This window comes from Amblyraja radiata, chromosome 14 (assembly GCF_010909765.2).
Source record: "Amblyraja radiata isolate CabotCenter1 chromosome 14, sAmbRad1.1.pri, whole genome shotgun sequence".
In the NCBI taxonomy this organism is placed as follows: domain Eukaryota; kingdom Metazoa; phylum Chordata; class Chondrichthyes; order Rajiformes; family Rajidae; genus Amblyraja; species Amblyraja radiata.
This window is the reverse complement of record NC_045969.1, coordinates 53,982,110-54,008,875: the sequence shown is the minus strand read 5'-3', so window position 1 is coordinate 54,008,875 and position 26,766 is coordinate 53,982,110. Positions and strand designations below refer to the sequence as shown.

Genomic DNA, 26,766 nt, shown 5'->3' with positions numbered 1-26,766 from the left:
CTGTTCACTGAACCTCGTTACACGTGGCAATAAACTAATTCACTGTTTGGCTTGTCCCACCACCCGAAGATGGACACAAAATGCCGTAGTAACTCAGCGGGACAGGCAGCATCTCTGGAGAGAAGGAACTGGTGAGGTTTTGGGTTGAGACCCCTCCTCATTATCCCACCCCCACCTCCACCCCTCCTTTCTAGCTCCACCCCCCCCCCCCCACCATCAGTCAGAAGATGACCGGAAACATCGTCTGTCTATTCTCTCCACAGATGCTGCCTGACATGCTGAGGTCCTTCAGCACTGTGTGATTTACTGAATTAACAGTAGCTCATTGACAATGTAGGGCAGTCAGTGGATTTTGCACTGGATCTGAACCGAGGTAATATGTTGGGAAAATTAGTCAAACTGATGATTCCAGTCGGCAGACGTGTCGTGTCCACTGTTCTCCTTCCTGCAGGTTCATAGAAGGAGAGGACTTACTTGTGCAATTTCTCGAGACATTTATTCCCATATTTCACGAAGCAAAACATCAGGCAGCAGGGATGTTACGTCTGATCACGGATGTGAGATTGGAAGATTGAAAGATACCGCCAGGAAACAGGCCCTTCAGCCCACCGAGTCCACACTGACCATCGATCACCCGTTCACACTAGTCCCATGCTATCCCACTTTCTCGTCCACTCCCTACACACTAGGGGCAATTTACAGAGGGCCAATTAACCTACAAACCCGCACGCCTTTGCGATGTGCGAGGAATCCGGAGCGCCTGGAGGAGACATTTGCGGTCACAGGGGAAACGTGCAAACTCCACAGAGACAGCACCCGAGGTCAGGATTGAACTCGGGTCTCTGGCGCTGTGGGGTAGCGGCTCTACCACTGTGCCTCCCCTCACCTCCTGCTGGTTTTATTCCACAGAGTCGCACCAAAGAGTGAGAGCAAAGACAGGGTGGGAAGTTTGAGACTGGCGTAGATATTGAGCGCTTCAGAGCCGAGGTACAGGGTTTCAAGCTTCAAGAAGCAACACCGTGTCTCACCGAGCTTCACAAAGCCGACACATTTACTAGAAACAAAGAAGTGCAGGTGCTGGTTAATACACAAAAAGGCACAAAGTGCTGGAGTAACTCAGCAGGTCAGGCAGCATCTCTGGAGAACTTGAATAGGTGACGTTTCGGGTCGGGACCCTTCTTCATACAGAAGGGGATTGTCCAAATTGCAGCATTAAACCAGTTGCCTGACATAGAATAGATATTTAGTTAATAGTTCACTAGAAGAATTTCCAGAGTAATATTGAATGAGTCACCAGCTGTAGACAGCAAGAGAGGTGCCGGGTTTGTAGAAGAACACTGTGTGGAGACTGAACGTTTGCGATGCTGTGACTGTGGGGTGGCCTCTGGTGGGTGCGTTCACGATTCACGGGCACAGCCCTGTCCGAGCAGCAGGTAGATGGTATGATCATTCGCACAGTGCTCCGTCCTCACCGGCTCCACATTCTCTACACTCTCCGCCCTGGACTTCACCGATCTCACCACCTTCTTCACTGCAATAAACCAAAGAGGAAAACTCTAAGGGGAACTTAGCTCAAAAGCAGCAGCGTGCAAGTCATGTTGACTACAGCAAGGTGAATGGTTTAAAATCACGTTGGACACATTCAGCCACGGGGCACTGAACTACACAGCCGAAAATGATACACGTGTCAGGGGTTATGGGGAGAAGGCAGGGGGGAGAGATAGATCAGCCATGATAGAATGGTGGAGTTGACCTGATGGGCCGAATGGCCTAAATCTGCTCCTATCACTTATGAACATGAACATAAGTTAATGAGTTTCAACATTGAAACTTATCAAATAGTGAAAGGCTTGGATAGAGTGGATGTGGAGAGGATGTTTTCACTACTGCAGCTATTTACAATATACATCAATGATTTAGATGAAGGGATTCAAAGTAACATTAGCTAATTTGCAGATGACACAAAGCTGGGTGGCACCGTGGCAGTGTGAACTGTGTGGAGGATGCAGGGTGACTCGGACAGGTTGGGTGAGTGGGCAGATGCATGGCAGATAAAGTTTAATGCGGATAAATGTTAGGTTATCCACTTTGATGGCCAAAACAGGAAGGCAGATTATTATCTGAATGGTGTCAAGTTGGGAAAAGGGGAAGTACAAAGAGATCTGCGGTCCTTGTTCATCAGTCACTGAAAGTAAGCATGCAGGTACAGCAGGCAGTGGAGAAAGCAAATGGCATGTTGGCCTTCATAACAAGAGGAGTTGAGTATAGGAGCAAAGAGGTCCTTCTGCAGTTGTACAGGGCCCCAGTGAGACCACACCTGGAGTATTGTGTACAGTTTTGGTCTCCAAATTTGAGGAAGGACATTATTGCTATTGAGGGAGTGTAGCGTAAGTTCACGAGGTTAATTTCTGGGATGGCGGGACAGTCAAATGTTGATAGAATGGAGCGGCTGGGCTTGTATTCAGAGGAATTTAGAAGGATGAGAGGGTATCTTATTGAATCATATAAGATTATTAAGGGGTTGGACGAGCTAGTGGCAGGAAACATGTTCCCGATGTTGGGGGAGTCCAGAACCAGGGGCCACAGTTAAGAATCAGGGGTAAGCCATTTAGAAGGATATGAGAAAAAAGTTTTCACACAGAGAGTTGCGAATCTGGGGAATTCTCTGCTTCAGAAGGCAGCGGAGACCAATTCTCTGGATGCTTTCCAGAGAGAGTTAGACAAAGATAGCGGAGTCAGGGGATATGGTGAGAAGGCAGGAACGGGGTACTGAATGTGGATGATCAGCCATGATCACAGTGAATGGCAATGCTGGCTCGAAGGGCCGAATGGTCTACTCCTGCTTAGACCTATTGTCTATTGTTTATAGTGGGAGAGTCTAGGACCAGAGGTCACAGCCTCAGAATTAAAGGACATTCTTTTAGGAAGATGATGAGGAGGAATTTCTTTAGTCAGAGGGTGGTGAATCTGTGGAATTAAGAAGGCTGTGGAGGCCACGTCAATAGATATTTTTCAGGCGGAGATAAATAGATTTGTGATTAGTTATGGGGAGAAGGCAGGAGAATGGGGTTAGGAGGGAGAGATTGATCAACCATGATTGAATGGCAGAGTAGACTTGATGGGCTGAATGGGCCTCATTCTTCTCCTATCACTAATGAACTGAGAAGATGGGAACTTGACCTTGTCAAAGTCGACAGTGTGAGGAGGGATGTCAGTGAATACAATGATCTCACTGCCCCTCTTAATATGACCATTTCCCACAACATTTTAAAGGCCATCCATCGCGTATCCTTGAACTGTTCTACTGCATGAACTGCAAGGTGACTACAACAATGTTGTGTGATAATTAGTGGGTCAGGCCACTGGGGACAAAACGTCTCCTACTCTTTGAAACGTTGTCATGAGAACCTTTGTGTTCGTGTAGAGGGCGGATAACAAATCAACAACCAACAACCTGCTGGATGGAAAAACAACAGAAACACTTTGAGTCGACACAAAGTGCTGGAGTAACCCAGCGGGACAGGCAGCATCTCTGGAGATCATGGAAAGGGGACGTTTCAGATTGGGACCTTTCTTCAGCCTGATTGGGGGTGGGGGGAGGGAACTGGAGGTAAGAAAAGGCCAGGACAGATCACAGCCAGCAACAGATGACCTCGGAGAGGGCGGTTCCCTGAGAGGTTCCCTGTTTCTATGGATGGATTTAAGAGAGGGTTATGTTAGATAGAGCTCTAGGGGCCAGTGGAATCAATGGATATGGGGAGAAGGCAGGTACTGATTGGGGACGATCAGCCATGATCACAATGAATGGTGGTGCTGGCTCGATGGGCCAAATGGCCTCCTCCTGCACCTATTTTCGATGTTTCTAGGTTGATTGTTGGCAGGAGACACTGTGATCCCAAGAGGGGTACATCGTTGTGAGAAACAAAATGCTGGAGTAACTCAGCGGGTGAGGCAGCATCTCTGGAGACAAGGACTGCGCGTCATTTCGAGTCGTTATGAATTGTGAACTGGTTAGCCCACTTTTAGTTGTGGAAGGGGGGGGGGGGGGGGGTGTATGTAGAGGTCACCTAACATTGGAGAATTCCACGTTCATACCACTAGGGTGTAAGCTACTCAAGCAAAATATGAGGTGCCGTTCCCCCACTTTGTGCTGGGCCTCACTCTGGCCATGGAGGAGGCCCAGGACAGAAAGGCCAGTGTGGGAATGGGAAGAGGAGTTAGCAACTGGAAAATATGGGAGAGAGAACCTCTTAGGGAAATATATAAAATTCTGAGTGGTGAAATTATGGATGACATTCAGAATTTTTTTCCCAGGATGGAAAAATCAAAAGCTAGCGAGTCTGTCTTTAAGGTGAGAGGGGCAATGCTTAACGTGCGACTAGTTCTTTTTTACCCAGTGGGGGGTGGGGGTCTGGAACGCAATGCCAGAGGTGGTGGTTGAGGCAGATACCACAGGAGAAACAAAGAACTGCAGATGCCAGTTTGCACAAAAAGATACAAAGTGCTGGAGTAACTCAGCAGGTCAGGCAACATCCCTGGAGAACATGGGTCGATGACGTTTCAGGTCAGTATGAAGAAGGATCTGGACCCAAAACATCACTGGGCCATGTTCTCCAGGGATGCTGTCTGACCCGCTGAGTTAAGTTGGCATTGTGTTCAGCATGGACATTGTGGGCTGAAGGGCCTGTTCCTGTGCGGTACTGTGCTATGGTCTCTGTGTATCAGATTAAAGCAGACGATGATAAAGAAATGAAGGTGACAGCTTCCCCTCAGTCAACAATGAACCATTCTACATTTCCTAATTATCGTCTGCTTTGATCTATCATTATCACACCTTACCCTTCCATATCTCTAGTCTCCCTCTCCCCGATTCTCAGTCTGAAGAAGGGTCTCGACCCAAAACATAACCTCTTCCTTCCCTCCAGTGATGCTGCCTGTCCCGCTGAGTTACTCCAGCATTTGGTGTCTATCTCCTGCCCTCATCAGAGCCAGAACTCAGCAGTGATTTGGAGAACTCAATATGTTTGCGAGGAATCTCAGTGAAATGCCTTTGGAAAGTCCCAGATCCATAGATAGAGACGTGTTTACTCCACATGGAAACCTGGCCACATCACTCCCAGCAACACAATACTCCCAAGCATGCTTGTTGCCTGCTTCTTTCTGGGTTGAAGGTAACGTTACATTGAAAGTTGGAGAACATCAGCGCTTACTTGACATTGAGCGTGCACCGATTACAGCAGCCATCAGCACAGTTAGACCGCACGAAGCCAGTATTATCCACAGCAGTTTGTCTCTGGAATGACCTGCACAGATAATTTAGGAAACGCATTAAAAGTTTGACTTGAAGCGTCTGAGTTCAGTTTTTCTCCGCTTTACTCTTTATGTACATTGACTTCTCAGCCATCGGGAGGTGTTGCTTCTTTGCAGCAAGGGAAAGCGGAAGGTGGCGTCGGGAGGCCCTGCAGCAGCCTGGGGCTCGCCTGGATCAGGACCCGCTCATAGGAGCTCGAGTGAGGACTGGGCTTTGGAAATGTTGCCAAAACCTGGCGCCTCTTGCAAGGGGGCTCAGAGGACTATTCCTGTACACTTTGCTATTTGGAGATTGTACTTGGGTATCGCAATGCCCTACTGGACTGCATGTAAGAAGAGAATTTTACTGTGCCTACAAATAAGAACCATTGAAGCCATTGACATGCATTTGTACAGGTGTGGCCCTCTCTTCCAGCACCCACTTCCTCCTATCTTACTGCACATTAAGTGGAGAGCAGCAAGATCTAATATCCATTCTCTGCCCGGTTTGGAGTCAGGGATTCACACCCCACACTCAGAATGAAGGGTGAACCTTTAGCAACAGTCGGCAGCCAGGTGGGAATGGTGGAAACTCCCTGCCTCTCTGGGCCTGTAGCAGGGAGGTACAACCTGTTGTACTTTTTGGCTGTTTCCCAAAATCTTGTTCAATTACAGATGGCCACCCAGACAATGGATGAACAACCGTGCTGGTGTGTGTGGCCGGGGTGGAGGGGGGGGGGGGGATCTGAATGAATCAGAGTGCCGCGGAATATTGCCTTGTTTACACGCCGTTTCCGTGCCGGCCGCTCGTCCCCGCGGCACAGTGTGGTCCCATCCACCGACTCGTCCTCCCAGAGTGAGAACACCACCCAGGCAACGGTTCACAACATGGATCTCGCCTGATCTCCAGTCCAATGCTCAAGCAATTGTGAGACTCATGGTGTACTGTGTGCATTCTGCTCGCCCAACTACAGGAAGGAGAGGATGTAGAAGAGATTCACCTGGGCTTGTGGGCTTGAGTTACAGGGGGAGGTTGCATAGGCTGGACGTTTCTATACTGCAGAGGAGGCTGAGGGGTGACCTTACTAAGGTGTACAAGATCATGAGGCGCTGGGATAAAGTGAATGCTCGCAGACATTTCCCCAGGGTCGTAACTACATACTGTATGCAGTTTTGGTCCCCTAATTTGAGGAAGGACATTCTTGATATTGAGGGAGTGCAGCGTAGTTTCACCAGGTTAATTCCCGGGATGGATATGCTGAGAGAATAGAGCGGCTGGGCTTGTGCACTCTGGAGTTTAGAAGGATGAGAGGGTATCTTATTGAAACATATAAGATTGTTAAGGGTTTGGACACGCTAGAGGCAGGAAACATGTTCCCGATGTTGGGGGAGTCCAGAACCAGGGGCCACAGTTTAAGAATAAGGAGTAAGCCATTTAGAACGGAGACGAGGAAAAATTTTCTCTCACAGAGAGTTGTGAGTCTGTGGAATTCTCTGCCTCAGAGGGCGGTGGAGGCCGGTTCTCTGGATACTTTCAAGAGAGAGCTAGATAGGGCTCTTGAAGATAGTGGAGTCAGGGGATATGGGGAGAAGGCAGGAACGGGGTACTGATTGGGGATGATCAGCCATGATCACATTGAATGGCAGTGCTGGCTCGGAGGGCCAAATGGCCTGATCCTGCTCCTATTGTCTATTGCAAGCCAAAGCTTCCAGGGACCAGATGATTCACACCCCTGTACACCTGAAAGCTCCAGGGATGTGCCGCGGTGTGGAGAGCAAGGATGGACCCGGCGGCTGCTGAGAACAAGGACGCACCCAGTGAGTTGCACACAGCCATGGGTGGCGGCAGGCCCAGTTCGCCGCTGCGAAGAAGGACCTGGAGGGCCGCTGCCTGCAGTGGAAGCGTGGAAGCCACTGAGCTCGTTCCCGAAGACCGGAGAGCCGAGGAGGAGGGAGCCGCTGGCAGCGACGGATGCAAGGAGTGGGCCGTGGTATTGCTTCCAGCGCCTGCAAGGTCGGCTGCAAGAGGTGTCCACGGGACACAGAGGTGATCGGGCGATGAGAGAGACGTCGGTACCAGGGCCAAGCTGATCGAGGGTGACAGAGGCTCTGCAGCAGCCTGATGCTCACTTGGATCGGGGGTGCTCCAGTACATCCAGCACGTGGACCCAACTTTGGGCTTTGGACCTTTTTCTTTTGTAAATATCGCCAAAATATGGCAACTGGGGCAAGAATGACTCTATGCAGTGTACACATAACAATAAAGAACCATTGAACCTGAGCAGTGTGTGTGTCTCACCTGTACTGAGCAGTGTGTCGTTTGTGGAAAGGTTCTTCTGGACCAACACCTTTGACCACTTGTCCATCGGGCAGTGGTCAGCACGGAATTGGAATAGCCTCCGAAAATGTCGGATGAATTTGTCGCTTGGTTCATGTATATATTTATTACCTGAATAAAGTCTATTTTGAAATTTTAAAAAATCTCACCTGTACTGAGCAGTTTGCATAGGGGTCAGTAGGGGCGTCCCTTGTAGCCAGGGTGTGGAGGGCAAGGAGCACCGCCACTCAACCTAGGGTCCGCAAGGGGAGGAGTGGCTCTGCTGTCAGTGACCGAAGGACTGGTGACGGGATCTAGGGAGTGGGCATGGCTGAAGATGTCTCGGCCAAGCTGGCCATCCTCATCTACTGCATCCGCTGCTCTAGATGTCAGCTGATTTACATCGGGGAGACCAAGCGTAGGTTGGGCGATCATTTCGCCGAACACCTCCGCTCAGTCCGCAATAACCTACCTGAACTCCCGGTGGTTCAGCACTTCAACTCCCCCTCCCATTCCCAATCCGACCTCTCTGTCCTGGGGTCTCCTCCATTGCCAGAGTGAGCAACAGCGGAAATTGGAGGAACAGCACCTCATATCCCGTCTGGGGACCTTGCGTCCGTATGGCATTAACATTGAATTCTCCCAATTTTGCTAGCCCTTGCTGTCTCCTCCCCTTCCTTAACCCTCGAGCTGTCTCCTCCCACCCTCCCATCCGCCTGCCCTCGGGCTCCTCCCCCTCCTCCCCTTTTCCTTCTTTCTCCCACCCCCCATCAGTCTGAAGAAGGGGTTCGGCCCGAAACGTCGCCTATTTCCTTCGCTCCATAGATGCTGCTGCACCCGCTTAGTTTCCCCAGCAATTTTGTGTACCTTGGCCATCCGTGAGTCACGGCGCTAGGCGGAAGAGGGCTTTGCCCAAGCCAGATGCTTGCCCCTTTACGGGGGTTACGTGCGCGCCCGGGTGGTGTTTGAGAGGGTGGTGTTGTGTGTAACATAGTTGTTTGGAAATTGAGTGTCAGAATAACTTGGTGATTTTGTAACATGGTTGTGGGTACGTCACTTGTATGTCACCTGTACATCACCAGTATGTCAGCACGGATGGTTTTTTTTGGTTTTTGTATCGTGTTCGAGATCAAATTAATTATTTTTGATACAAAAAAAAGAAAAGCAGTGCGTATCTCACCTGCGCTGCTGGCGTGTGCTCGTTCAGTGATGGGTTTGTGGAGCGTGGAGTGGTTCACCTGGCAGGTGTAGTCCCCACCCTGGTCCCAGGCGGTGAGGGTGAGGTTCAGGTAGCTGGAGATGGAGAAGGAGCCGTCAGGGTTGGGGGAGAGGGGCCCGGTCTCCGTCCCGTTGGTGAGCTGGTGTCCGTCTGCGAACCAGGACACCTGGATGGGGCCGGGGTAGAAGTCCAGCGACGTGCAGGTGAGCCGGACCCCCCGGGTGGGGGTGGACACGGGCTCCGCTCTCACCCAGACCCGCGGACGAGCTGTGGGTCAACGGTGGTGAGTTAATGGACGGTGGTGGCTAGAAACGTCCCCACTGCACCCACACACAGTAGATGACCCAACACACACAGTGCCCCCACAATATGATGTTGTCCCCTGGTCCCCAGCGTCACTGACATTGGGGGTTCAGGCTTGTGCTCAGTAAAGTACACGTGGACATATTATGCACAAGTCTCTCCTCAACCCACAGTCAATCTCTAGAATCGGACAACAAGGAACAAGTTTCACAAGTTCACGTTATAGGAGTAGAATTAGGCCATTCGGCCCATCGAGTCCACTCCACCATCTCTGCCGCCCAATCCCATTTTCCTGCCTTCTCCCCGTAACCCTTGACGCCCGTTCTAACCAAGAACGACCATGGCCGTAACCAAGTTTGAAGCACTGACCATTGGTCCTGCACGCAGTAATAACTGGGCTGCCAGCACGGGGAGGTCTGGCTGGAGAGATGGTGGTCACATGATCACTGTGTCATTCCACTTCCAGCCGACCCTCCAAACAGTCGTGCTCCAACTCCCCTGAACCCGGTGATGTAACCGTGGCGATGGGCACCGTGTCAGTGTTGTCCTCACCTCACCTCACAAACACGGCCTGCGGGCTCACTGCTGCTGCTCAACGGTGGATCAGGACAACGCCAGGGCCCATTGATCCCACTCCATCCCCCACATGTCCTTGCAACTCACTGTAACCCAATCCCCAGAAACACCACCTCATATTGATCTTGGAGAGCCCACAACCCCGTGGTATCAACGATGGAATCAACGATGGATTCTCCAATTTGACTTCCACAAACACTCTCCTCCCCTATACCCCCCTCCTTCACAGCACCCCCCCTCCCCATTGCCCCCTCCCCTCCCCAACCACCAACCCCCCCTCCCCATTGCCCCCTCCCCTCCACTCCCCAACCCCTATCCCCAACCCCATTTCCCACCCCTCCCCATCTCCTCCCCAAGCCCCACACCTTTCCCCGACCCATCCTCCCATCCCCCCAACCTCCCATCCCCCTCTCCCCAACCCCCTCCCCACACCCCCTCCCCATCCCCATCCCCCCCTCCCCCTCCCAACACCCCCTCCCCATCCCCACCCCCCCTTCACTCCTTCCCCATCCCCTCCTCCCCACCACAACATCCTGTCACTGGTTTGCCAACGGCCCGCCCAAGACCACAAGAAACTGCAGAGTTGTGGAACATCCCAGTCCATCACACAGACCAGACTCTCCACATCAACTGCATCTGAACCACACGGCCTCAGAAAAATACCCTCAGCAAAATCAAGGACCACTCGCACTCCGGTCATTCCTGCTTCTCCCCTCTCCCATCCGGCAGAAGGTACGAAGGCCTGAAGGCTCATAGCACAAGGTTCAGGAACAGCTGCATCCCCACTGTTATCAGACTTGTGAATAACTCTCCCATAAGCTACGGTATAGTCCCAATCTTCCAATCTACCTATTTGAAGCCCTCGCACTTTTTTATCTGCACTTTCTCTGTAGCTGTAACACTTTGCTCTGTTTATTTTCTCTTTGCACTACCTGTTGTACTCATGTGTGGGATGATTAGACCGGTTAGCACCCAAAACAATGTTTTTGCCTGTAGCTCGGTACAAAATAAAGCAATTCTGATCCCCACTCACCGTTCACTGTCAGCCTTGTACCTTCTCCTTTTGCTGTCAACGTTGGGGGAGGTATTTCAACAGACAATTGACAAAAGTATACGCCAGAGTCATTCAGGCGAACATTATAGATGATTAAAGATGAGGAGTTGGCGGAGAGGTCCAGAGTAACATTAAAACCACTCGTACAGAACTGTCGCGAACCGGAGCTGTGTTTATTTTCCATACGATAACACAATGGCCGTGCACTGGAGTTCCTCGTCCACTCAATCCTCATCTGATCTCCGTCTCCACTGCTGTAGGAACAGTTTATCCGAGCCACATCCCCCACCAGCACCTCCATCTCTGCTGGTGTCTGGGACACAGCCACGGTCTTGCTTTTCACTGAGGAAGGAAGAAGATGAACTGATTGTAATCTCCAGTGTATAATGAAGATATGACGTGTTGAGATATGATGAAGAATTGAGGATATGATGTATTGAGGTATGGTGAAGATATGAAGATATATTTGTATTGAGATTTGATGAAGTTATGATGTAGATATGTGGATATGATGCATTGAGAGATGGTGAAGATATGATGTGTTGAGATATGATGTAGATATGAGGATATGATGTGTTGAGCGTACAGTTGCGTTTGAGGTTTGGTGGAAGACAAGTGTGTGGCACTAATCTGAATAAACACCAATGTAAATATGTGCAGTGTTCACTACTGGAGTCATGTTGTATGCAGTTGTCCACAGCCTCACTGTGTTCTCAGCAGATCCCAGCTCTTGAAGAAGAAGAGAGGGTTCCACTTCTGGAATCGACACAAAATGCTGGAGTAACTCAGCGGGACAGGCAGCATCTCTGGAGAGAAGGAATGGGTAACGTTTCGGGTCGAGACCCTTCTTCAGACTCTTCTGTCCTGACCGCAGTTACAGTGCCCTTCACAATGTTTGGGCCAAAGACCCATCATTTATTTATTTGCCTCTGTACTCCACACTTTGAGATTTGTAATAGAAAAAAAATCACATGTGGTTAAAGTGCACATTGTTAGATTATATTAAAGGTTTTTTTTTAATACATTTTGGTTTCACCATGTAGAAATTACAGCAGTGTTTATACATAGTCCCCCCATTTCAGGGCACCATAATGTTTGGGACACAGCAATGTCATGTAAATGAAAGTAGTCATGTGTAGTATTTTGTTGCATATCCTTTGCATGCAATGACTGCTTGAAGTCTGCGATTCATGGCCATCACCAGTTGCTGGGTGTCTTCTCTGGTGATGCTCTGCCAGGCCTGTATTGCAGCCATCTTTAGCTTATGCTTGTTTTGGGGGCTAGTCCCCTTCAGTTTTCTCTTCAGCATATAAAAGGCATGCTCAATTGGGTTCAGATCAGGTGATTGACGGCCACTCAGGAATTGACCATTTTTTAGCCTCGAAAAACTTCTTTGGTGCTTTAGCAGTTTGTTTGGGATCATTGTCTTGCTGTAGAATGAACCGCCGGCCAATGAGTTTTGAGGCATTTGTTTGAACTTGAGCAGATAGGATGTGTCTATACACTTCAGAATTCATTATGCTACTACCATCAGCAGTTGTATCATCAATGAAGATAAGTGAGCCTGTACCTTCAGCAGCCATACATGCCCAGGCCATAACACCCCCACCACTGTGTTTCACAGATGAGGTGGTATGCTTTGGATCTTGGGCAGTTCCTTCTCTCCTCCACACTTTGCTGTTGCCTTCACTCTGATATGTTAATCTTCATCTCATTTGTCCACAAGACCTTTTTCCAGAACTGTGCTTGCTCTTTTAAGTACTTCTTGGCAAACTGTAACCTGGCCATTCTATTTTAGCATTTAACCAGTGGTTTGCATCTTGCAGTGTAGCCTCTGTATTTCTGTTCATGAAGTCTTCTGCGGACAGTGGTCATTGACAAATCCACACCTGACTCCTGAAGAGTGTTTCTGATCTGTCGGACAGGTGTTTGGGGATTTTTCTTTATTATAGAGAGAATTCTTCTGTCATCAGCTGTGGAGGTCTTCCTTGGCCTGCCAGTCCCTTTGCGATTAGTAAGCTCACCAGTGCTCTCTTTCTTCTTAATGATGTTCCAAACAGTTGATTTTGGTAAGCCTAAGGTTTGGCTGATGTCTCTAACAGTTTTATTCTTGTTTCTCAGTCTCATAATGGCTTCTTTGACTTTCATTGACACAACTTTGGTTCTCATGTTGATAAACAGCAATAAAAGTTTCCAACGGTGATGGAAAGACTGGAGGAAAGACTAGGTGCTGAGAGCTCTCTTATACCTGCATTATGGAGGCAATTAAACACACCTGAGAAATTACAAACACCTGAGAAGCCATGTGTCCCAAACATTATGGTGGCCTGAAATGGGGGGACTAAGTATAAACACAGCTGTAATTTCTACATGGTGAAACCAAAATGTATAAAAATGGCCTTTATTAAAATCTGACAATGTGCACTTTAATCACATGTGATTTTTAAAAATTACAAATCTCAAATTGTGGAGTACAGAGGCAAATAAATAAATGATGGGTCTTTGTCCCAAACATTATGGAGGGCACTGTACCCCTCAGTAAAATCACCAACATACATCTGGTCCTTATCTCTGTGTGAAAATTGGCTGCATTATTGTGGACTAACTTCAAAACCATGAACTGAGTTGTGTTTAAAAGTGAGGACTCGAAGGGTGGAAGTTTCCATGTTGTATTTCTAAACAAAACTAAACTAAACTATTAAACAAAAAGTCAGAGATCATATTTCTTGTCTTGAACGTGCTTCAGCTCAATTAGTGTTGAATGCCTGCGGTGTTGGGGTTTGTTGTCATGGTTTGTATGGTGAAAGAACACAACACAGTGTGTCAGCACAGTGACGCATGTGTCTGTTTCATCAACGTTAACCTCGTTGTATCTTGCAGTAAACGTTGTACACTTCAATCTTTATCCTTTGTGCGCTGTGGACAGTTGTATTGTAATCATGTATAGTCTTCTCTTTGACTGGACAGCACACAAAGGTCTATTGCTGGACCTTACACGCGACAACAATAAACTGAACGAACATAATTCATCGTTTCTCCAATCACATGTACGTTGATGGTGAAGGAGACTCACCTGCAGTTAGACACATGTAAAGAACAACACCAACTCTGGCCACTGGTGTTCTCAGGAACCTCATTGTACCCCTGGCATCCTGAAGATGGAGAAGAGAAATGATTCAACTGCTCATGCAGGGAATTGTCAGTCCGTGGGTTCGAGCAGTATGTTTGTGTCGGCTGCTGCAAGTAAGAATTTCATTGTTCCAATGTCAGTACATTTGACAATTAAACACTCTTGACTCTTGACTGTAATTTGGAGAAACTATCTACACTTATGCCCCTGTCCCACTGTATGAGGTAATTCAAGAGTTCTCCCGAGTTTCCCCTGATTCGAACTCGGAGAATTCAGGTAATAGCCGTTCGTAGGTACTCGGGGTCTCGTGGACATTTTTCACACTGTTCAAAAGAGTTCAGGAGTTTACCGTGTTTCCCGGGTATCTGCCGTCAGCGTTACGAGCCGCTAAGAGACGCCCCGAGCTCCGATGTACCCGCCACGTACATTCAACGTACTTACCACGAGTTTGATTTTTTTGTTAAACTCGGGAGACCTCTTGAATTACCTCGTACAGTGGAACAGGAGCTTTAGAGTCACTGTCAGAGAACTGTACAGCAAGGAAACAGGCCCTTCGGCCCAACTTGCATGTGCCAATCAAGTTGGCATTCTGGGCCAGTCCCATTTGCCTGTATTTGCCCCATATCCCTGCCCATGTATCTGTACAAATGTCTTTGAAAAGCAATTATTGTATCTATTGTTCTATACTTTCCTCTGGCACCCCAATCCAGATACGGACTACTCTATGAGTGAAAAAGATGCCCCTGAGGTCCCTCTTAAATCTCTCCCCTCACCTTAAGCCTGAGCCGTCTTGTTCTAGAATCTTCTACCCTGGGGAAAAGATTGTGAGCGTTCACTTTATCCGTGCCCCTCATGATCTTGTACACGTCAATAAGGTCACCCCTCAGCCTCCTGCGCTCCAAAGTCAAAAGTCCCGGGCTATCCAACCTCTCCCTGTAACTCAAGCCCACAAGCCCAGGTAACATCCTGGTGAATCTTTTCTGAAACCTCTCCAAGTTACCAGTTTGTAAAACAAAGCAAAGTTCCAGGATTTTTAGCATAGCTATTTTAAAATATATATTAGTTACAAAAATACATACAAAAAAAAACAAACCCACCACCATAATACAAAATAAACAAATATTCTTCAATATTAAATAACTATTTCCCCATCCTTATTGAGGTTACATTCCACCTCCCGCGGTGCCCAGCGGTCCTGGAAATCCCCCAGGGCGCCCGTGGACAGCGTGAAGTCCCTTTCTAGTACCACCTGGGCACGGACGTACTGTAACCCTGTAAAAGGGGCAGGCAGCCGACTCGGGCATCCAGCGTAGCTCTTGGGGAGATGAAGTTGGAACTGGGTACTAAATGTCTGGACACAAGGCTGTCATTTATTCCGCTTGTGGCCAGAAGGGGAATAAACTGGCTCTGATTTATGGATTGTGTAAGAAAGAACTGCAGATGCTGGTTTAAACCAAATATAGACAGAAAATGCTGGAGTAACTCAGTGAGACAGGCAGCATCTCTGGAGAGAAGGAATGGGTGATGTTTCAGGTCTTTCTGAAGAAGGGTGTCGACCCGAAAACGTCACATCACCCATTCCTTCTCTCCAGAGATGCTGCCTGTCCCGCTGAGTTACTCCAGCTTTTTGTGTCTATTAAATTTGTGGTGTGTCGAGTTTTGTATTTCCATTCCGCCTTCATCTCAGCCCTGCCCTGACGTTGGCTCTGGAGTAATTGGCCCATTGCATCTCAGCCGAACCAATCTTGCCTGCACTCATAATGCTTATACAACCTGATATGGATGGTGTGGGCTGGAGGTGTGAAGGGTTGATCGAGTGATGCTCGTTAATGGGGAATCCTGATGCTAAACCGTGGAGCTCAGCTGAGAATGAATCTATATTTCTGAAACAAGCTTTCATTTTCAATTTGGTTAATTAGGTTTAGTCCCTGACCTAAGATAGACACACAATGCTGGAGTAACTCAGCGGGACAGGAAGCATCTCTGGAGAGAAGGCCTGGGCTTGACATTCAGCCTGACCTGCTGAGTAATTCCAGCACTCTGTATCTTTTCTTGTAAACCAGTGTCCGCAGTTTCCTTCTTTCTACTCTTCTCTTCTATTTTTAGCTGTCAACCCACATAGACACTTGTCATCGTTCTACTTTAGTGCGTTTTTGACATTCTTTCCGTGCCTGAGATTCACGTGCCTGAGATTGCAGGGAGACGGGTTTTTCCGGTTATACTGGCCTTCCAGATTATTCCCCTCCTTCGTTGGCATGTGGTTGCTGGAGATTTTTAAAAGGTTTAAATCCACACCCAGGCACCAGAAACACCTACAGTCATACAGCACGGAAACAGGCCCTTAGGCCCAACATATCCATGCCGACCAACATACAATAATCCCATTTTCCTGCATTCAACCTATTGTACACCCTTCTAAACCCACACTGGAGGCCCTTGCACTACCTTTAATCGGACTATACTGGATTTTACTAAATGTTAAACCCTTTATCCTGTATCTGGACACTGCAGCGACTGCGGGTGCTAGGAAGGCCTCGACCACGAGTGAACATCTGGGAAGAACGGAGGGGAGGCTGGCTGGACTATGGTGCCTTCCTCACCTTGGTGCCATTGTGTTATGTTGTGTCGTGGACTTTCTGTGTTTGTGCTTTTTTTTAAATTCTATTTTATTTTTAATATGTTTTATTATTTATTATTATTTATTTATTTTTATTTTTATGATACTGCCTGTAGGGAAATTCATTTCGTTGTCTCTAACTGAGACAATGACAATAAATTTGAATACAATACAATAAAAAATTGACGGCCCGATTGTAATCTTGTATAGTCTTTACGCTGACTGGTTAGCACGTAACAAAATGCTTTTCACTGTACCTCAGTACTTGTGCCAATAAACGGAACTGAAGTAAACTTCCCCTGGGTAAAAGACTCTCTGCACTCACCCTATCTATTCCCCTCTTGTGTGTGCTGTCAAAAGCTTAGAGAAAGCAAGTTGTTGATATAGCAGGGTATTTGGTGTTTTCTTTTATAAGTTGGATATCGGGCGGCACGGTGGCGCAGCAGGTAGAGCTGCTGACTCACAGCACCGGAAACCCGGGTTCCATCCTGACCTCGAGTTCTGTTTGTACAACGTTTGCACGTTCTCCCTGGGACTGTGTGGGCTTTCTCCGGGTGCTCTGGTTTCCTTCCACACTGCAGAGACGTGTGGGGTTGTAGGTTAATTGGCCCTCTGTAATTTGGCCCTAGTGCGTAGGGAGTGGATGAGAAAGTGGGATAGCATAGAACTATTGTGAACAGGTGATCAAAGATCGGTGTAGACTATGTGGGCCGAAGGGCCTGTTTCGTTGCTGTATCTATAAACTAAACTAAACTAAACTAAACTTGCATTTTCCTGGTTTACCCAGTGTTGTTGCCACAGTCTGCCACCTAGTGGTGACTGCGCTGAACTCACTCCTGGTTTTCTCAGTATTCCTGCCCAGGGAAATGGCAGGAACTCTTTTTCTCGGCAATGGGCAACAAAGGTTAATTTTTGTTAAAGTGTTTCCAAGTTGCTTCACGTAACTCTGCAAATATCACCAGCCATTTGCAAGCACGTACGCACAAGGAACTGCAGATGCTGGAATCTAGAATGGAAACAGAATGCTGGAAGAACTCGGCGGGTCAGGCAGCCTCTGTGGGGGTGACAGCGAATGACTCATCAGGACTGAGAGGGGACCCTCTCGGAGTGTGGGGGGGATTTGGGTTTCAAAAGGAAGGAGTCCACGATGTGTAACTGAAACAAGTTATCCACCCACAAGCCACGTGTACAGAGATGGGATTTAAAGGTGTGGTTCCCAGCCAGATGTTGCTTGCTGGGTACCACTGGCAACATCTGTCCTCCTCTGCCCATCAGTGCCAGATGCTGAATGCAACCAAATAGAAAACCAGGCGCATGGGCTTACGGTGATGGGAAAAGCTTTAACAAGAACCTGAGGGACAACCTTTTCACACACAAGGTGTCGGGGTTTATGGAACGAGCTGCCGGAGGAGGTAGTTGAGGCAGGTACTGTCAAACCATTTAAGACATTTGGACAGGTACATGGATAGGAAAGGTTTAGAGGGATATGGGCCAAGCGCTAGTCACTCATCACCCACTAAATCATCCTCTGTCTGCTTCTGGTGAGTTGAGGTTGGATCCAGTCACCAACCTTCCCTGAACTCACAGGCCCTAACCAGCCTGGCATGTGGAGCAGCTCACAGTTACGGAAGTCCTTGTAAAGCGCATCCACCACTCTGCCCTCGTCAATATCGATGGTCATTGGCGGTTGTGGCCGTGGGTTTGTGCTGCACACATTCTCCAGGGTCAGTCTACTGCCATGACTGCACTCTGGCAACTCTCTGATTACAAGTAGCCCGGGAAACATGCAGAGATGTAACACAGAGGGCCCAGTCCTGCCCGCACGCACGTTTTGTGATGGTTTGTGGTCGGCAGGGCTGCCACACATTGACGGCAATCACCAAGTCACAGAGTCACACAGCACGGAAACAGGCCTTGCGACCCAACTCATCCATGCCGACCAATATACCCCATCTATTCACCACTCACTGTGAAAAATTGTATGAGAACATACATGTATGAGAACATACATGGTAAGATTAGCAAGTTTGCAAATGATACAATAGTTAGTGGTTTTGCAGATAGTGAAGATGGTTGTGAAAAATTCCAGCAGGATCTTGATCGATTGGCCAGGTGGGCTGAGGAATGGTTGATGGAATTTAATACAGAAAAGTGTGAGTTGTTGCATTTTGGGAAGTCTAAGGTGGGCAGGACCTACACAGTGAATGGCAGGGCTCTGGGGAATGTTGTGGAGCTGAGGGATCTAGGAGCGTAGGTGCATGGTTCCTTTAAGGTGGAGCCACAGATAGATGAGGTGGTCAAAAAGGCTTTTGGTACATTAGCCTTCATAAATCCATCAGTGTATTGAGTATAGAAGTTGGGAGGCCATGTTGCAGTTGTATAAGACGTTGGTGAGGCCGCATTTAGAATGTTGTGTTCAGTTCTGGGCACCATGTTATAGGAAAGATGTAGTCAAGCTGGAAAGGGTACAGAGAAGATTTATGAGGATGTTGCCAGGACTATAGGGTGTGAGCTATAGGGAGAGGTTGAGTAGGCTGGGTCTCTATTCCTTGGAATGCAGGATGATGAGGGGTGATCTTATAGAGGTGTACAAAATCATGAGAGGAATAGATTGGGTAGTCTCTTGCCCAGAGTAGGTGAATCGATGACCAGAGGATATAGGTTTAAGGTGAAGGGGAAAAGATTTAAGAGGAATCTGAGAGGTAAACTTTTCACACAAAGGGTGGTGGGTGTATGGAACAAGCGGCCAGAGGAGGTAGTTGAGGCTGGGACTATCCCAAAGTTTAAGAAACAGTTAGACAGGTACATGGATAGGACAGATTTGGAGAGATATGGACCAAACATGGACAGGTGGGACTAGTATAGCTGGGACATGTGGGCTGGTGTGGGCCGAAGGGCCTGTTTCCATGCTGTATCACTGTATCACTCTATGACTATGATATGAATCTAACGCAAGCAGGTGGGACTAGTGTAGATGGGGCACCATGGTCAGCATGGGCATGTTGGGCCAAAGGGCCTGTGTCTGTGATGTGTGACTCTATGACTATTTCACCAGTGAGAAAGTAAAGGGCACATGATGGTACATGGCAGGAAGTTGTTTACAGCTCTATAGGACTTTAGTTCGGCCACATTTGGAGTATTACGTGCAGTTCTGGTCGCCCCATTACAGGAAGGATGTGGAGGTTTGGAGAGAATGCATAGAATGTTGACCAGAATAACACCTGCATTGGTTGCGATTAGCTACAGGGAGAGGTCGCACTGACTTGAATTGTTTTCTCTGGATTGCCCGGAGGTTTCAAGGAGCCCTGATACAAGTCTAGAACATTATGAGAGGCAGAGTTCGGGTAGACAGTCAGAACCGTTTTTCCCAGCATTGAAAAATCAAATATTAGTGGGCGTAGCTTTAAAGTGAAAGGGGAAAAGTTTAAAGGAGATGAGTGAGGCAGGTTTTTCACACAGTGGGTGCCTGGAACTCACTGCTGGGGGGGGGGGGTGGTTGAGAAAGATACGTTAGAGGCATTTTAAAGGCCTGTACTTGTACTGTAGTGTTGTATGTTGTATGTTGTATGATCTATGTTGTATGTTGTATGTTCCAGCTGTTCCCTCAACATGAGGCCAGATCACTGATGTCCAGATAATGCAAGCGTGGCCACTGACCAGCTTCCTGTCCACACAGGATGTGTGTTGGAGTTATCTCCACACTAATCTCCACACTCAGGGCCGGCCTTAAGCCGATTGGACCGATTGCTCCCAATTGGGCCCCGCGAGTAAGGGGGCCCCGCGCCAGAGTAATCTACTCTCGACTCGGGTAGATCTACCCCGGGTGGAGGGGGGAGAGAGGGATGAAGAGAGAGTAGAGGGGTGGAGGGGGAAGAAAGGGGTAGACGGGGAGGGGGGTGTGAGGGGGAATGGAGAAGGGGGAGCGGGGGAGGTGGGTCGTTCACTCACGGCAGCGCCCCCGCCCCTCCAGTCGCCGTGCTTCACACACACAGCCCCGGCTCCACCCCTCTCTCTCCCTGGGGAGACGTGGTGAACAATACACGGATGGCCGGGCCGGGGTTGGAGCAACGTTTACAAACCTCGGCCTCAGCTCACACCCGTCCGCCCGGACCCCGACATCCGCTCCTGCCGCCAGCCCTCTCCCTCCCTTCTCCCCTTCTCTCCTTCCCTCCCTCCCTTCTCTCTTTCCCTCCCTCCTCCCACTCTCTTTTCCCTTCTCTCATTTGCTCCATCCCTTCTTTCTTTCTCTCCTTCCCTCCCTCCCTTCTCTCCTTCCCTCCAACACACACATAAAGCACAGCCAACTAACACACACAACTACGTTAGGATGGGGTAGAAGCCCAAAGGGTAGGATGGGGCTGAAACCCCAAATTTAATGCCTGGACTGGTTTTTCACCAAAAGTTGTGTCCAAGAAGGAACTGCAGATGCTGGAAGATCGAAGGTACACAAAATTGCTGGAGAAACTCAGCGGGTGCAGCAGCATCTATGGAGTGAAGGAAATAGGCGTCGCCTATTTCCTTCGCTCCATAGATGCTGCTGCACCCGCTGAGTTTCTCCAGCTATTTTGTGTACCTTTCACCAATAGTTATTGGTTTTCCAGGATCTAATTAATTTAATTACTTTTTTTTTTCATTTCACAGTCATTAAAACAAGAGGTATTGCAACTAAGTACTTTTCAGAGGTGATCTATACATTTTGTTTGTTACTTGTAGGCTTACATGTATGCAATTTTATATTAAAATGCAGCTTAGATCTGTTTGGTCCATTAAGTCACAGGCACTTTTTAAGCGCACATTTTGATTACTTTCCATTCTACCATGGAGATATAGAGTCTATAATAGACTTTATTTATATTTCTATGATTCTACAGACCTTGGCTGGGAACCTGGGCCTCACCAAAATAGTTCCCAATTGTGCCCCGCAGCTCCTAAGGCCGGCCCGGCCCACACTGGCCGATTGACTGCACATTACGTGGGCTGGCAGAACGTAGCGGTTGGTACAAGGACACAGTGCAGAAATATCTTTATAATATTTCATGCGGTAACTGAAGCCAGAACAAGATGATATTGTTGACGATGTTTGCAGTATAATACACACACTAAGCTCTAATACATGGACATTATGGATTAAACATTGTGTATAACCACTTGTTGCCCATTGTGTTGACACTAAATGCAGTTTATCACATTTACAGTTGGGGTGACGTGACCGTGGGCATGGACGGAGCAGTCTACCAGGTAGTGAGCACATTAGTCCTGACCCAGACAAGGGCCGGGACTTCCCGTCTCCTGGGCCCTGATGGAAGGTCCAGGTGAGAGTTCACAAGTTGCCAGGTCCAGAATGGCGATGCAGGTGAGGCTTCCACCAGGGTGTGCTGGCCCTGCTCAGTGACGATGGTGACCACACTGTGCGCGGGTGTGTGTACACACTTGAATAGTAGGTCTGGTCCATTTCCCAATGAGCGCGTCAGGTGGGATCACACTCTAAACTCAACCAGTGTTAACTAATTCCAGGGTTCCAGCTCCGACAGAGGAGATGGTCTTTGCATGGGACTGTTTGTGGAGACCACAGTGTAACTTCACAACCAAGGCTGAGGATGGCTCTGGGAATATAGGAATTGTACACATCTCTATAGAGCATTCAGGCTGATTGAATCTACAACAGCTTCCAATGATAAATGTAAAAAGCGAATTAACCAGTCGAAATATTTAGATATTAACAATATTCCAGAAGATTCACATTTTACCTTAGGAGATAATGATGTAGAAGAAATGGCAGAACGATTTGTCTTAAATGGTCGGCTTTGTATCAGAGCCTTCAGAGATTTCAAGGAATCTAAAGGCTGCAAATACAATTCCGGTATCAACAGCAGAATGTGAAAGACAAAAGCATGAATGTCTGCATGTCACCGCAACGTGCAAGACTTCAAACTGATCATCTCTCAACTCTTCTATTTATGAAGTTGGTGGGACCTCCTCTGTCAAAATTCAACCCCAAAGAATATGTGAGGACATGGCTTCATAGTGGCAGAAGGCGTGCTGAAGAAACAGCATGCAGAAAGAAAGAGGTGACAGAAATAAAATGGAGATTATATACTATTGTGGAACATTTTGTAATGTAAACTGGACTTTAATGTAAATTGTTGCATTTGTTCATTAATAAATAAGTAGAAATTTCAGAAATGTAGAATGTACTTACATTTATATATTGGCTGATCATCGTATGTATATACTGCATATAGCAATATTTGTAAAGTTGTAAACTGTACACTTATTATTATTGGCTGATCATTGTATGTATATAGTACGTAACAAGATATGCAAAGTTGTAAACTATACACTATAATTATTCTCAATAAATTTATGAAAAATCTGATTTTTTTTTAATTTACCAAAATATATATTTGTTATACCTATCTTTATTTGACTGAGTTACTGATAAGTATCCTGGCAAGACAGAGTATCCAACGCCGAGATCCTGTCTCGCGCTGGCCTTCCCAGTATGTACACTCTACTCAGGCAGCGCAGACTTCGGTGGCTGGGCCCTGTCCACCACATGGAGGATGGCCGTATTCGCTGACATCTCAAAACGGGGAAGAGAAAAATGATCCGACATCTCAAAACAGGGGAGAGAAACTGTTGAACACAGCAGCAACAAGCAGACGTGCAGAAAGGAACGCAGCAACTTCAACAGTTTTTAGTGAGTCCTGTTTAGTGCTGTCTGGAGATATGGACTTTTTAATGTGGGGGGTAGGGGGCAATTTTACTTCTAGGTCCCTACCTGGTCGGTGAGGCAGCTTTTTCTCCGGGCTGCCCCATCGACCCGTCCTCGTGGCCTACCAGCGGGCTTGGAGCGCCGTTTCCTGGCGGGGACCGCCCAGTACCTCGGCCTCGGTGGCGGCACAGCGCTGGAGCGCTATCGTGGAGCGGAGCGGGCGATGCCTTGCCTGGGTCGCCGCGCTGGATCGACGCGCTGGAGCTCCGGTGAGCTGTGACCGCCGAGTTCAACACCTCCGGGCTGCGGGTCTGCGGAGTGGAGCGGGCGGCGCCGATCTCAACATCGGGAGCCTGGGAGCTCCAAACCGGCGCGGCCTTGTCGGCTTCGGAAGCCGCGGTCTCCAGCTAGAAAGCGGCCGTTCCAGGTGGCCCAGCCGCTGAGAGGACTCTCCCGACGCCGGGGCAAGACCACCCGGTGAGAACGGCCAGGAACATCGGGCCTCCGTAGAGGCAATTGCGGTGGCCTCAATAGGCCTGACTTTGGGGTGAACTTGGGGTGGGGACTGGACATTGTGCCTTCCCCCACAGTGGTATCCATTGTGGGGGGATGATTTTTTATCTGTAAGGTAATCCTGTTAGTCTTTGTCCAAGATGGCTGCCGTGAAGGGAGAGTGGACGCTGGTGCGCTTTAGCTGCCGCTGCTCGCTCTTCACATTGTGTTTTTGATTTTTTGTTTTTGGACTGAATTCTGTTTTTAATTTGTGTTTCTGTGATGTCTTTATTATTTATTTTCTGATTATATGTTTATATTCCTGTTAATCTATGTAAGGTGTAATAATAATAAATGTATTATTATTATCATTATTATTAACAGTTGACCCCACACAAATGTGACCTTTGCCACAGAGACTGTCACTCCCGCAATGGTCTCTTCAGCCATAAGCAACGCTGCTCCAGCCGAGGTTTGGAGCAAGCAGCCAACAACTAGGATGCATCACCCATGGTCAGTCATGACCAAGGGGGGCCGACAAACTGATACAATGTGTCTGTAATCATCATACCCAGTGCTATATTTAAGAGGGAGTTAGATGTGGCCCTTGTGGCTAAAGGGATCAGGGGGTATGGAGAGAAGGCAGGTACAGGATACTGAGTTGGATGATCAGCCATGATCATATTGACTGGAGGTGCAGGCTCGAAGGGCTGGATGGCCTACTCCTGCACCTATTTTCTATGTTTCTGTGTTTCTATATAGGCTCACAATGGCCCTGAAATTTACCATATTACAAAACATTTCTCATGGGGGGCATATGGCATCTCTCCCCCCCACCCTCCCCGTCCCTCCCAACCTCAGCCTCACGGACCTTAGCGTACCCCTAGTTCCTAAAACTCATTTCTATCACTGCTTTCACCTCATCACCTCTTCCGAGTCAATAATTCCTTCAAACTCTCATGAACAAAGTGAACATCAGGAAAGCTGCCTGTTTATACCATCCTGACACAGAAGGTCACACCGCTTCATGTGAAGGGAACAGCGCTGTATTCGAACCAACTTGTATCAGTTACTCCATCAATGTAGGTTTAAAAGGGGGGGGGGGGGGGGAGAGGAAGGATTAATAGGAACCTGAGGGGTAACTTTTTCACACAGAGGGTGGTGGGTGTATGGAATGGGCTGCTAGAGGACATAGTTGCGGCTGGGACTATAACAATATTTAAACGACATTTAGACAGGGACATATATAGGAAAGGTTTAGAGGCGTATGGGCCAAACGCAGGCAGTTGGGACTAGATTAATGGGGACTTGTTGGGCGGTGCGGGCAAGTTGGGCCGAAGGGCCTGTTTCCAGTCTGTTTGACTGTGACTCTATACATAACTGTTTTGATTCTAAAAAGATCTGATTTTATTTCTTTGAGTGCAGTGGGCAGTAAATCAGGAGGTGGAGTGTCAGTCAGCAGCAGAGATGATGGAGTGAGCGTTAGGGACACAGCCGGCGGAGACGGGAGGTGCGAGTGTAGACACTCTGTCCACCCGCTCTGCCGGGATCTGAACCCACTCAGCATCACCGGTGACCTGTCACCTGTAAATAAGCTGCTCCACCAAACGTCAGCAACGAGCCTGAAGCTGCCCTCTCCATCCCATTCACACACTGCCCCTGTGTTCTCTTTAACTGAGCCTAGGGTGGCTCAGTGTGGCCTCACCAGCGCCTTGTACAGCTGCAACATTAGGTCCCGACTCCTAAACTCCACAGCCTGCCCTGAAGACATCCAGCTCATCACATTCACTGCCTCATCCAACCCTCGCCATTGGCAGGAGCTGTCAACTTACACAGAGGTCCCTCTCCACATCTACACCGCTCTGTCCCACTGTCATCTATACCCCGAGCTCCCTCTCCACATCTATACCCTGAGCTCCCTCTCCACATCTATACCCTGAGCTCCCTCTCCACATCTATACCCCGAGCTCCCTCTCCACATCTATACCCCGAGCTCCCTCTCCACATCTATACCCTGAGCTCCCTCTCCACATCTATACCCCGAGCTCCCTCTGTCATCTATACCCCGAGCTCCCTCTCCACATCTATACCCTGAGCTCCCTCTCCACATCTATACCCTGAGCTCCCTCTCCACATCTATACCCCGAGCTCCCTCTGTCATCGACACCCCGAGCTCCCTCTCCACATCGACACCCCGAGCTCCCTCTCCACATCTATACCCCGAGCTCCCTCTCCATGGCCTCATGCTAGTGCCAGGAAATGTCTAATGAAACAGAAACATGGAATGATTGAGAAAGTAAAGGAGGGAGGTGAAGCATAAAACCACCCACCAGACAGACATCTGTTAACAATTTTTTACATTGAAATTTGTGATAAACTTGCCCAATATGTACAGTCTGAACGTGTTCAAATTGTGCAGAATATTTAAATTTCACATCAATTACATTATGATACATGGATCTACTAAATAATAAATAATGCGTAACCTATATAAAAAATAGCCCCCTCTCCACACTGTCAGAAACCTCAAGACCCCGTTCCAAATATGTCCATCACAGGTAGATACGACTTGTTTGAAGATCTCTCATTTACTCTGGTGTGAGCTCCATCACTTGTGCTCTTATTAGCTTCCCCATTGTTATGTCTCTCACGTGGATGAGTACAAGAGGTGATTGAAGATATAAACTCTTACCTACGAGTGGAAACTCCAGGACCAGTCGTTGCATCGATGCTCGGGTAGACAAGTATGTCAGACACACTCTCGTGTGCAACTGCTCGTTCTTCTGAAGATTCCTTCGCTGAAGGTCTGGTTCTGAAGAGAGTTTGCAAGTTGCATAAACGCATACATGTAGCGAAGGCAGGGTTTTTGCTTTGAGAGTGTGTTGGGTGGGAGGGAGGCAGTGAAGCCCGTGCACTTGTGACACCACAGAACTTGACTTCCTTCCTCCAGGATTTCACTCAGACGATTGCAAAGATATCTCAGTTTCAATCTTCATACCACTGGGTTGGTAGCTGCCCAAGCGAAATATGAGTCCAGTTTGCGTGTGATCTCAC

General features: G+C 48.2%; 1 protein-coding gene across 1 annotated transcript; it reads right to left on the bottom strand.

Annotated features, from left to right (window-relative positions):
- Nucleotides 1–1,397: 1,397 nt before the first annotated feature.
- LOC116980246 lies at nucleotides 1,398–26,555 on the bottom strand. Its single transcript, XM_033032299.1, has 6 exons — nucleotides 26,405–26,555; nucleotides 13,832–13,910; nucleotides 10,738–11,100; nucleotides 8,787–9,092; nucleotides 7,105–7,482; nucleotides 1,398–1,531 (listed from the first exon to the last, which is right to left on the bottom strand). The coding sequence occupies exons 2-6, from the start codon at nucleotides 13,893–13,895 to the stop codon at nucleotides 1,398–1,400; spliced, it is 1,245 nt and encodes a 414-aa protein (XP_032888190.1). The 5' UTR covers nucleotides 13,896–13,910; nucleotides 26,405–26,555.
- Nucleotides 26,556–26,766: the final 211 nt, after the last annotated feature.